The 13,503-nt window shown below is 40.1% G+C and overlaps 1 protein-coding gene across 1 annotated transcript; it reads right to left on the reverse strand.

Annotated features, from left to right (window-relative positions):
* Positions 1 to 4,120: 4,120 nt before the first annotated feature.
* On the reverse strand, positions 4,121 to 9,801 carry PGAM5 (phosphoglycerate mutase family member 5; the record flags this gene model as incomplete). The annotated part of the gene is made up of 5 exons (XM_010292481.1): positions 4,121 to 4,438; positions 6,390 to 6,523; positions 6,845 to 6,933; positions 8,112 to 8,237; positions 9,623 to 9,801. Coding segments are annotated over 5 exons (679 nt in total), but the record flags the coding sequence as incomplete, so codon positions are not given.
* Between the last annotated feature and the right edge of the window lie 3,702 nt (positions 9,802 to 13,503).

A 13,503-nucleotide genomic window follows, 5' to 3' on the forward strand; every position in this document is an offset into this window, starting at 1 on the left:
AGAGAGGAATAAGGACTAAAAATATTTTTATTGAAATCTAAGCTTTTACTGTGTCTCTAGTCTTGATGTGGTAATGAGTTTTTGTTACAGCAGTCAATAATTTTATTCTTTAGCCTTCTGTAAGAATGACGTGTTTCGACAGTATGATGCCGAGATTGAAGAAATGCTTTTCAAAACTCAAGGTGGTTTTCCGTAATCAGGCTTAATGGTTGTAATGTTGCTCGAGAGAAGGCTTCTGGAAATAGACTTCTCTAGTGTTGCTAGCTCTCTAGGTTAAACCTATCGCTACAGCATAAATCTGTGCAGATCTGCCAAGGCTGTGCTGGTAAAAAGGGATGGATTTGGATTCACTGGTGCCACGCAGTAAGTGAGAAAGCATGGGACCGACATCTGTATGCCAAGCGCACGTTGCGACACCCCGGCTGCAGGCAGGCTGGTGTAACGCAGGGGCGGTCCCCTACCACCTGCAGCCTTCGCTGCTACAGAGGCTGGATGGAAGGACCCAGAGTTGATGGGTGTGGTGGCGGTTGCGCACTGCAGGGTGACTGTTCCCTACGCAAACTGTACACCCTTCACTAGGTTCATGATTTGGTACAAACCTAAAAAACTGCACTTAATGCTTTTGCAAGCTTAATAGTGCCTTTTGTAACATATTTTTTTTTAATTAAATTCTTGTTCTTTTAGAAGTTTTTAAAAAAGTGGCATCCACTTAACTATGGGCACATAAAATACAGTTTTTCTTCTGGGCTTTCTGTATGGAACATATTTTAACGTCTCTCCAAGTTTGATTATTTGGTGCGATAGCTCTCTGATGCAGGAGAGCATTGCTATTTTTAGAAATTATTTTTAAAAAGAAAAAGGCTTATTTTGCTCTTTCTTTCTAATTAAGCCTATTTCCAATGAGCTGGACATTATTAGAAAGAACTACTTGCCTTTACACAAGTGACTGTTGTTAGTGATATTCCAGACAATGAGCCGGGGGGGGTAGGGTATCATCAGTCCTTAAGGAACATTTTAAAAAAACAACCACCCTGCTATGACCAAGTACATTGACTGACTGACTTTTTTGTAAGGGGGTTTTTCAGTCTGTTTTGATGCAGCAGTCTCCTTGGTCTCAAACAACTTTTGTAGGTTCCAAAGTCCTAGTTTTACTTTAAAGGGCTTGAGGTGTTTTGGTTGCTTTTGATTTGGATTTTTTTTTTTTTTTTTAGTTTAGGGGTTTTTTTTCATAATTTATAATTTAATGTAAACGATTTCTTTGTCACTGTGGAGAAATTATTCAGATGCTGAGTAACTAACTGCCGAATATCATGTTAAAGCCAAGTTCATGTGGTAAGTTGCTGTGCGTGCAGCTGCTGCTTTCCACCTCGGTCCTCTTTGGCCCGTCACATGGCGTCATTGCCCTTTTGATAAGAGTTTGTTACAGAGCCAGGAGACTGAGCCTAAAGCTCTAGGACTTTTTCCTGTTTGTCCTTTTTACCTTTATTATGCTTTTTCTTTTTTTTAATATTTAAATGTATATTACTGGTATGTACATGTAGACACATGCACTCTACCCCTCTCACCCCCCCACTACCCCCATCACTCACTTTGTAATTTTGTTTTGGTCAAGAGATTTTTTTTTTAAACTGTGTTATGTAATGTGCATTAGTCCAGTTGTACTGCATCTTAAGAGGTCATTTTTCTAACAATGTATTTACTTCAGCTAATAAAGAAAGCAGCAATTTGTGTAGTGATTTGATCATTCATGATTGTGAAGTAAGCTCTTCCACACTGAGCCTGGGGAGACACCTTCAATCAGGCTGGTATTGCTTGAAGTGTGTTTTCTTGGCCAAAAGTTCACTTTTAAAGGTGCAAAAGATAGTTATGGGTTGGGTTTTTTTGATGAGGCAAGTGTCATGTTAAAAATACAGTTACGCTGCTTTCTTTTAAAAAATTAATGAGCAGCTAAAAGTGTCACCCTATGTTCAGTGTACAGGGCATGGTGAGCAGTAGGTGGGTTAGTGCTGTGTCATGGCATCAACACAACTACATGCAGCTTTCATGTGACAGGGGATTATGCCACTGAACATTCTTAAAATGTTTGAGAGAGGAAGGCTGAAGACTGTAAAATTATGTACTTAATTTTAAATTTCATACTTTCTTCATAGTGAAAATTAAAATCAATTTCTGTACATGTGCATAGACATGTCCTCAGGCTCCCCCAGGAACCTATTTCTGGGCATGGGGGCTGTGTAGAAGGGTATGTATGTGAGAGGGTATGTGTACACACAAATAAACAGCCACAGAACTGTCACCTCACAAGCTTTGGTGCTCCTGTTCCATGGGGTGGTAAGTAAGTGACACAGCTCTTGAACTCCTGAAACACCATGACCCAGAGGGGTGACTGGAGCATCGCAGTCCCCTCTCGTATGCTACAGCACTTGCACACACGTTTACTTAACTCTGAGCCAGCTCCTACCTCCAGTTTACATTTCAGATATTTGGAGTTAAAAGGACAAAGTTGGTAAATGCATTGTTGCCCCAGGCAACATGCGCTACAAAGGCTGCTCAGCTGACAGAACCACACACAAGTGACTGCATAGCACTTCAGCCGTATGCTCTACAGCAGGCGGTCATCCAGCCGCTAGTCAACTGAAGGGACAAGAAGGAAAGACAGACCAGTTATTTTATTCAAAACTTTTAAAAAGTTAGTTAATCAACAAAAACTGATAAATTATTCTCATTGCATCAATGAGATACGTTGTCATAGTTTCCTCTTGCCCCCTACACAATGATCATGTTTTGTTCCCTACTAGCCCCATTTTCCTTGAAGTCACCCTAACATAGCAGTCCTGTATCAAGCAAGCCATTAAACCTCATCTCCCTAGGCTGTGCCATGATTATGCTTTGTACAGCAAGTTTAAGGTCTCATCAACATTCTTGGCAACCAGAGAACCTGTCAGACTATTTTTTTGCTGTCCTACAGTATGTGCTCCATCACGAAGGCACACTATGCATATGGTGAAATCTTTCAACATTCCAGGTAATTTTCATTTCAGAGCCAAGTTACCAGACAGGTTCAGGTACCTAGCAACCATCATGAAAATGAAATGGTTCTGGGCCCTCCCCTCAAAAATGAAACCCAGTTCTTGGCCACCTTGCATTTTTCCTAGAACAAGTCCAGCAGTGTCAGAGCTGTACAAAGGAGCCACATAAAGCATTCTGCCAGACCTTGGTACTACGCCCATGGCCTAGAAACACACCCCACAGATCGTCATTCAGATCATCATTCACAGATCATCATTCAGGCAACAGCGGTTTGCTCCAGTACTGCAGCCCCTCTGACCTGAAGAACTCAGAGGTGTTCTCTACTCTAAATGCAAGGTATCCACATGCAGAAATCAACAGGCGAAAGCAGAAATTAAAAGACTCTACCTACTTACTTAGCAAAAACGTAAGCGTCAGTAACTGGAAGCACTTGCAGAAGACACATTGCTGCTTTCCTTGCACCTTACTGCTACAAACTCATCCCTACATCCTTCTACAGACCAAGTTTTAGTTAAAGGCTTTACGAGACTGGAAAACATTATTCAGAATAGCTTAAAGTACTTCCTGAGGATGGAGGACCACTTCATATAAGCAGCAGTGAATTCTAGCACCACAGCTCCTAGGCAAAGGGCTTTTTTCCCCTCTTTGCTTTATGCTTACAACCTCCAGGCACAGTTTACATGAGCTTTTTTGGGGGCAGAGGGGAACAATGACACCAACGTAAACATACATCCTCAACAGCTTATAATACTGAAGCCTTATCTCCTTTGACCTCTGACCAGCAAGGATACCCTCTTTGTCATTTCTTCTGCAAGAGCTGAAACAAGATGGCTCATCTTCAGTTCTAGTGGCAGTGTGATACAAGGCTGCTCCTTCCACTTCCTACACCAATTGCTTCCTTGCACAAGAAAAATACCCACACGAGCAAGCTTTGGTTATAGAAATTCACAGGGGGAGAGGAAAGTCAGTGCTCCTGCAACTGCAGAGCACAGAGACATTCAATCTTTGTATTCCACAGCTCCGCTTTGAGTTTTGGGGAATACTTGAGGACAGGACAGCTTCTGGCTTACAAAGAGTTCTTCTTTTCTGGACTCAAAGGCAGATATGAATATGTATGAAGGAGGCAAGGGGCTAAAGGACATTTTAAGACAGCATCACACCCCAACATAACAGATAAAAGTCTAGTGGTACTGTAGCTGAATGTACTAGTGCAAAGAGTCTAGAGGCAGCTCCTGGACAGCCATCAGTTTTGCTCATTCAGGTGCGTGTGATTTTATCCGGAGGCATGAAACCCGTGTCACCCAGTGTTCGAAGCGCCACTCTTCCATTCGGTCGTATCACCAAGTGAGTTATACTGCCATTGTTAAGAGACATTCGCAGCCAGCCTTCTGGGGGGAACTGCAGTGCTCTATTAAAAAAAAAAAAAAAAAAATCATTCAGAAACAGTTATATTAACATGCTGCTCACAGCATCACCTGCTGTTCCAGGTAAGGGTTAAAAAAAAAGAAAATTTTTGGTCATTCTGCAGCTTGCTTGCAAATGCTCCCACATTCAGCCTTGCAAAACATGCGCTTTCATGCAATTGATACCAAAACGCGGCATTGATCACTGGACCAGTGCCAACAATGCACCTGCATAAGCAGAGTCCAGCAGATGGGAACAATTATTGTAGACAGCATTAATTCAAATGGACAGAAGGTAGAAGCTCTAACGTAGTCAGGGTGCTGGGAGCGCTCTGAGGAGCCTCGTAACAAAACAGGACTATACACAGCATCGGTTCAACCTCGTCACTGAGCCACCTGCAGTACCACAAAACCCTGCGCAGCTCAGGATGAGGAGAAGATGGCTCACCTCCTCAACGGCCTTCTCCGCAGACCAAAGGCATAAATGTCAAACAGCAAGCAGGGTGGTTGGACTAGATGACCTTAAAAGGTCCCTTCCAACCCAAAGAGTCTACGGTTGTATGATTTTAGCCTTATCAACATGGGTAAATAGGCAACAGCAGCAGAGAAGTAGTAGTAAGATGGGATTCATTCTACTTGCCCACATGTGCCTATGCAAGAAATTCATCAAAACTGCTTTCTGTCCGCTATATTGTTCCCCAGAAGTGGCAAGAAAAAGTACCTTGTGCTTTTTATAGAAACACAGTATCACAGCTTGTCTCCAGCTATTCTAAAATTCCTAACGGAACAGCCTCATAGGTTCAGTCAATTGTAGTGAACAGCTGGAAAAATACCACGATGTCTCAAACATCTTTTGCCTCGGATACTGAGGACTAACTTCGGTTCGGCTCTTATGAAAGTCTTTTAGAAAGGCTAAAAAAGCTAACTAACAGGTACAGTCAAGCTAGATTCAAGGGACCACTATATGGATTGTGTTCAGTTGTGATACCTGATAGCCTGGAATAGAAGGTACAGAAGAGAAATTAGAAAGAAGAGGGAAGAAACAGGAAAGAGAAAAAGTATACAAGTATTTCAGAAAAAGCCTAGGTAGCAGCAAGGCAATCTTTTTTGGCACAGGAAAGAATATTCTGTTTATCTGATCAATAACTTCAAAATTGCTATAGTTTGAGCTCTAAAGCAGTCCACACAGCAGACAGGCTAGCATTTAACTAGCTCAGCTAAATAAAGCTAACTGAAATTGTTGTAGGTATTGATCAGATTAAAGTTTAATCACATCTGTCCTGCTCAAGACAAATTATCTTACAGACAGTGCTTTATTGATAAGGAAGAGGAATAAAACAGACTCAGCTGACTGGATACAGAGACAGGCCAAGATCCGGAACTGTCTTCTCCTTCATGAACAACCTTGATGTTAGCAGAAAGATCCGCTCCTCCCCTCTAAGCCAATACTGGATGTTACTGCAAAAACACACTACTACAACCTGAACACAATACAAAAAATTTCCATTAGTAAAGAATTCCCAAAACTAAATCAATTTTTCATTACGTGAGATGAAATTCACGTCACCTCAAAGACTCATCCAGTCAGATGCTCTATTTGTTGTCTTTCCCAACAGTCCACACAGGCATTGTCCTCAGGTTTATGGGAAGCAGAAGCATATGGTATTAAAGAGACTGTTCAGATGTACAAAAAGATTTCAAGTCTCACCAATTTAGCAATTTTCACTTCAGAATTAGAATGAAAGTGTTCTAACTTTCAAACATGTCCTGTATCTGAGAATTAATCCTGTGACAAAGTTGCAGAAGCAGCTGCTCACAGTGCAGGCACTGATCTCCATCCACTTGAAACAATCCAAATCAACACACCTCCTACCTCAGCGGTGCCATACACCAACACCACTTCGTAAAACTATGACCTTTTAGAAGCCACAGATGAAGATGCAATCCGACACGTACCTGCACACAATATAGCGGATCACGTTGGCATGGCAGACAAAGATCTCGTAGCTGTCTTCTTCCTGCTTTGCATCAGCTCTATGAATGAAGTTTCGAAAAGCAGCCTCAATTCGAGCTCCATCTTCGTAATACTGCTAATGGCACAGAGTTCAGAATTAAACACAGCTCAGAGCAGCATGTGCCATCGCCTGCATTTGCTGATGGGCTGCATCTTCTAAAGAGCTCCTCCTTATAGGGATGCACACTTGAGGTTGAACTAATACTTAAGGACTGTAAGTTAACTGTTCTGTACACTTATTAGGTATTAGGCAGGAGAAAAGAATACAATTATCTAAGGTCTATGATGAAAAGCATCAACTCAGACACTGCAAGTTATCGCTACTGTCAATATGAAGTACATTTAAAAAAACCCAAAACATAACAAGTAAAGAAAAAAGAATTAAGTAAAAAGTTACCACAGCTTCTGGTTTCCAGTGAGAGACTGGAGGGTCTGGTTCTATAGGTGCTCCCTCTCTCAGCAGATCAGTACTAATTTTTCTGACTCCTGGAAGATTAAATATATGCTCAGGAAGGAGTTGTTACTTCACATGCCACTGCGAACAGGCCCACATCTCTACATTCAATACATTTTTCATGTTCTTTCTTCAAGGAAGCCTTCCTCTCCATCCTAAAGACCATTTTAGTCTACACACTTTCTGTCAAGGGGTGTGAATCTCTCCGACACAACTGCTTTGCCACCAGCAAGACAAAGTTTATTCCAGCTGAGAACAGCTAGACCAGCTTGGCACAGAAAGTTGAGTCTTCCCAGTCTGCTGCATTTCAAAGAAATGCACTTGCAAGGATCTTAATCTAAAGTTGTATGTCAGTTAATGCTTACTGCTAATTAATATTAATGCTACATTTTTATATTTAATACTTATATTAATATTTTAATCTTACTCTGAGGAAGGAAAGATGTTTTAGGTGAGAGTTTTTTGTTTGTTTGTTTTGGGGTTTAGGGCTGGGAGGGTTCTTTGGGGTTTTTTGTTTTGTTTTTTTTTTGAAGCAGCACGTTTAAGAAGACAAACACAGAATGGTTAAGAGAACTGACATTCTGCTAGTCATACCTGAATATCCGCTAAAATACCAGACAGAATTACGTATAGTCAAATATATTTAGTTTAGACTCTAGTATGTCTGAACGGCAGTAGAAACAAAAACACAACCACCCAAAAACCCATATAAACAAAGCACCCACATTAAAAAATCCCTATACTTTTGTAAGTGTGCCTCATCTTCCGCTGCACATAAGATAGCACAGCACACAAGAAGGGCCTGTTGGCTAACCCAGCAAGCATTAGTACAAGAACTGGAGTTTATGATCCTCATCTCTCCTGCGCTACTGCCCTCTGAGACTGAGGGCTAAGTCAACCCTGACGACCTGTGGCAGTCTTTGCTTTACAAAACACGTAAGTGAAGAGCAACTGGCAGAGTTCTCGTACACGTGAGTACATACAGATAGCAGATAGTCACTCAGAGGGGCAGACCCCTCTTGTATTTTTAAAGATGAACTGGAAACAAGCAGAATTAGGGTTGTTAGTTTCTTTATAAATACAGACAGGTTCATACAGGGCTGGAAGTTGGCTAAATAACAATATCTCAACCTTAAGGACAAGCTTAGAATTCTACTGGAAGCAGTTTTAAGGATCAGAAGACAATGAAAACTTAAGGGAAGTCACTTACCCGGGAGATGTTTGCTTATAATTTCAGTTGTTTCAGTTGCTCTAGTCATGGAGGAGTGGATAATCTGATCAAATTTTAAACCCAAGCTTGCAAGCCTGTGTCCAGTCAGTTCAGCCTGCTCTCGACCTTAAAAATTATATTCATTATATAAATTGGTGACATTCACATAAGTGCCTCACACAAACTACCATTAAAGTTGTCCAGTAGACATAAAAGGTCTCCATTGATGCCATATTTTTTTTTTCTTTCAAAAAAATAATTGGAAAACATTTTTACCAGAGTCACTACTTATTCAGATCAAACTTATTGGCCAGACAATTTCAAGTCAATTTTCAAATGTTTGGTGGTTTTTTTTATTAAAAAAAAAAAAACCCAATAAAAATCAAAACTTATACAGAGACTTTTGCTGAAGTATTCAGCCAAGTATCCCTGCTAGGCCCATCCCAAGGGAACCACTTCCAATAAAAGACCCAAGTCATCTGCCATCTCTATGTTCGGGGAGTGCAGAAGAGGTAACTGTATCAAACAGATCCACTCAGACCTGAGAGTGCATTTTTCATAAAGGCAACATCGACTTGGAACAGTTAAGAACCACAGCACTTGGGCAGGCTAGGAAAGGCTTTATTCTGTCTTTCAGGTAGGAAGGTAAAAAGACAACAGACAGTTTAAGCAACTTAGCTAAGGCACAGGATGAGACAGGATTAAGATTATACTTTGTTACCACTTTAAGATAGCACCTTAGTCCTGAAATCAGCATTTCACTCCTGTTTGCACACTGGTGATTAAGGCTTGGGGGGAAAAAAGGTGTTTATAGTAAACATTTGGGACCAGACTTCCAAAACTTTAAGCAGCACTACACAACAATAGCTCTTCCCCCCTCAAAACAGTGTTGGCATACCTTATAATCAAGGAAGTGTCCACTGCTTTTTAAGTACACTATTACAATAATACTAATTAACATTTGAGGCCTAGTCACATGATCAATGAATTAACACAGACAGAAGTTATCCTCATTCCATACAACTGATTAGTAGTATTCCCAGAAACAGTGCTTAGTAGAAAAAGTGAAATGTATTTAATTATAAACACTCCAACTGAAAGTCAGGGTAATTTTTTTTTTTTTAATATATATAAATCAGCAAATTAACTAACAGAAACATAAGCCACCTTTTAAGAGAAATCCATCCCAAAGTTAATCATGGAGCCAAGCTTAAAAGCTCGGCCTTAGGGAATTATGTCAGCTAGCCTGAAAATTTGCTCAAGCAACCTTCAGATAGTTGGAAATTTCCCTTGTGAAGTTTTTTTACAACTGAGGGAAAACCCTGTAAAGCACATTTTAATGTTTGGATTTAGAGGATCAAAAACCAAAAAAACAAACTTATTGATGACACAAACAATCCAGAAAGTGAATTAAGGTTTGGCAGTGAGACCCAGAACAGAGTTACTGACCTATACTCATCAGGACAGCAGCATGCGAAAAAAATTTTCTCAATGCTTCTAATAATACATACCAAGTGGGGTCAGAGTTCTGTCTTTATCAGCTCGGCCATCCAAGTTATATTGAGAATGACGGATAAGAAATATATGCCTGGTAGCTTTTGCTTTGCAGTGATCTAAGCGTGAGGCAAGTTCTTCTTCCCCAGTTTCTTCATTTTTCTTTTTGAGGTTGATAAGAGCCAGTGGTTCCCGTCTATAAAAAACGCACACACAAATAAAATGTCATTTTTCGACAGGGGAGACTAAAAGGCAGAGGAATTTTACAGATGGGTTGCCTTGCCTTATTTCTAGATGTAGCTGAAGTACTAAAATTGACTACTTAGCCATTTATATTGCAAAACTGATTCAAACCATTGTGTGAGAGCTATAAATAAAAGCCTGCAATAACAAAAAAAGTTAATGCCATAGGTTAAAAGGGGTAACTGACACAGATAAATTTGCTGTTTAGCAACAGCCACCTCAATTAATTCTTGGGGAAAAAAAAGCAACACACGCAACAGGAAAAGGTAAATCCTAATGCAAACAGATGGTGTACACTCAAACATAAGAAAGCTACAGTCTGTCTGAACAAGAAGATTATCAACACTAGCAGAGACTTTACAGTTGAAATCCTGATGATTCAATAGTTTTCTTGGGATTTTTACTGATTTGCAGTCACAGGTATAATGGTCATTTTTTTGACAAGAAAAACTAACCATGAATGATACCCAGGAAAAGAAGAAGAGGTGTTGACTGATCATAAAGGAAAGAAAATGTTCCACATCTAAAAGGCCCTGTGATAACACCTACAAAATTTGCACTTTATCAGTCATATTTATGTCAAATGACTAACCCCCCCCAACAATATCCTCGAAAGACTCCAGTTTTCTGCAGTGCTCTTCAAGAATTATTTAGTGCTTTAAACTAGGTCACGTCAGATCTCTCCAGTAACACTTTTTTAATTTCCAGCCTGGGGCGTTTATCCATCCTTTCATCTTTTCCAGCACACTCTCCCCTCATGCCACTTTAATCGTTCTTCCATTTTGTCACACCACACACTAGTCTCCCCTTCTGCACACTGTAACCTTCCCTCTTGCACATCACCCAGACAGTTGATATGGTTCCTCAGGAGAACTCGGGGCACAGAGGATCTTCCCCTCCCTCAGTATCACAGATTAGTGAGACAGATTTCCCGCTGCTGACACCAACACTGCACTATCATCAGCCCTGTCCAAATCTTCCACAGATTAGTCTTCTGGTCCCCTCTCTGCACTGATCCCCTACCCCATTAATACAAATCCTTTTGCTATGTCACTCCACCTCAGAGCGTAAATCCTTCCCCTTGATTTTATACCTAATGAACAGTTCATTTATTTAATTCATACCAGATCTCACTTCTTCCATTATTATAATTAAACGTGTTTCTTCATTTGTTTATAGATTTTTAACCAAGAATATATTTTTTATTCAGTTTGAGGCAAAGTAATTTGGTCATAGAAAATTGCTGCTTCACATATCTATTTCTACAGTTCACAGCAAGACTGGCTTTAAAAAGCCCTGCTTCCATTTTGCTTTAGTAAAGACATGATTTCTATTAGACGACGATGCTTAACTCATTCCTTAAGCTGTTAAAGTTCAGCAAGGCATTAAAAATGAAACAATAGTCCAATAACAGGAAGTTCCATTGCTATTTCATAGGATACTTCCTTTTGATTCAGTAGAAACTATATTGCTGGAAAGATACATTAGGAAAATAGAAAAAATGTCTGAAAAAAATCAAGCACATTTGTTAAGTAATATAGGGATTAATTCATCCTGTGGCAGAAACACGTAACAAGAAATGTCTGAGAGAAAGTCCTGCCCTGCCCCCTCCAGTACCTCTGAAATTACTCAATGGTAACATGCACCTTGAAAAGCAACAGATGCTTTAACAAGTCATGAGAAGATAATCAAGCTTAACAATATTTTTAGCATAAGCTAGTTTTAGAAAGTTTATGAGCAAGAAAACTTTTAATACTGCTAAGACTCAAGTAAGTTCTTTTAGGCTGCTGAAACTCAGAAGCTGACAAATGCAGTTTTCCGCATTCTCTTATTAAAAAAAAAAAAAAAAGCCCAAGACAGTAGCTGGACAGAACTTTGCTAAAAAGAAATGGCAATGCCAGGGACCATCTTTAAACGCAATTAAAACAGAATTATCACTTAATCCATGACAGTGTCCTTTTCACCTTCCTTCCAGGAAGCTCTGCATGTCACCGAAACGCAGCAGTCAGCCTGATAAATGTTTTCATTCTTGCAACATACTTAGAAATCCAGGTATTTCTAGTTTCATTTCTAATAAAACTATTTGCAAGAACCACTCAGAAAATATAGGAAGGTACTTGAAGCCCAGAAATTCAGAGAATGATTCAAAGCTTTTCCCACACCACCCCCCAAGTCTTCCAGTTAAGAGAAACTTAATTAGAACAGCTTTCAGATGAAGTATTTCACATGAATGAAACTGTTATCTAGTCTTCTCCAAGAACCAAGAGGCACAATTCCTGTGCGTAAATCGTTCTCACCCTCCCTCCCCCAAAGAGAAGTGGTCAAGATGTTTTGTGTATTTTTAAGTCATTTAACAACTTTAGGTGCTAAATGTTTTTGTCAACGTCATCCAAAAATCAAAACCAACACTCCAGCCAGGTACAGCCAAAGCCAGACCACACCAACTCGTAGACGCCAAGCAATAGAAAACTAAAATTGATCTGTGAGAATGTATTTACATAATACACTTCCACTGTTTGCACACTAGGATGTATGGTGATATAGCACATTATCCTTAACTGCTCTTAAGTGTTACCTAGTTGTGTTTGTTCAGGCAACCGTGACAGCTACATCAGTTATACACAATCTCTGCTTCCTGAATTGGGTAAAAAAACCCCACAAGTAACACAAGTCTGAAAGTACTCCAGAATCCTTAAAGAAAATTAACCTTTTAGCAGAACCAGAAAGGCCAGGATCTGCAGTTAAACAAGTAGCTTTAGTACATCCCTCAATGTAACTGTGTAACCAGGTATCATCTTATTTAATGAAAGTTTCTTTTTTAGAATTAGGGTGTACATAGCCCCATTTATATGAGCATTTGAGTCTGTCGCATCTCAAACATCAAAACAGGATGCATTATACAATAAAAATCTGTCAGTGCTTAAGTTTGGATTTACTATGATTAAACTGGAGCCTGACATTAAGTCTCCCTGGGGAGATAATTCTACCAGACAGAAGCTAAATGAGCCACAGCTCAATACAGATATTTGCACGTTCTAATTAAAGAATCAGAAAAAATGTCGTTAACCCTTGGGTGAATGTATTTCAACACTATGAAGAACACAACTAAGTTAAGTTGCCTTTATAAGGATTTAAGAACACTAGCTGGCAGTTTCATGGCCAACATAAGTGGCAGGTCTACTACATGCCTAGCACATGCAGATGTTTTTCATTATTATTGTTACTATTAAACGGAAAAATCTTGGTGTAGATGTAAAGCAATACTGGGATAAGGTGAACACGGTGTTAAAAAAACAAAACAAAACACAAACACCACCACACAAAACAGGCACGTCTTCTACACAAGCGCTCACATTTACCACAAACCCGAGGCTTTGCAATCTCACCGGGTGAAAGCGTTAGAATAAAGGGATCTGCACGTCTTTACAGAGGGGAAAGTCTCTGAGCTGCCTAAAACAAACCACATGGAAGGCATCCCTTCAGAGTACCGGGGTGCTCCAGAATTTTTTCAAGAATCTTCAAAAATTTCAATTATATTCTGCTTTGAACGCTTCCCACCAAAAATTCCAACTGGAAGCGAGTCCTGCGGAGTCCCGACTCGACCCCCAGCGGCGGGGTGCTGCCGCCCGGGGCTGCGCACTCGCCACAGCGCATT

Source organism: Phaethon lepturus, unplaced genomic scaffold (genome assembly GCF_000687285.1).
Source record: "Phaethon lepturus isolate BGI_N335 unplaced genomic scaffold, ASM68728v1 scaffold51968, whole genome shotgun sequence".
Taxonomy (NCBI): domain Eukaryota; kingdom Metazoa; phylum Chordata; class Aves; order Phaethontiformes; family Phaethontidae; genus Phaethon; species Phaethon lepturus.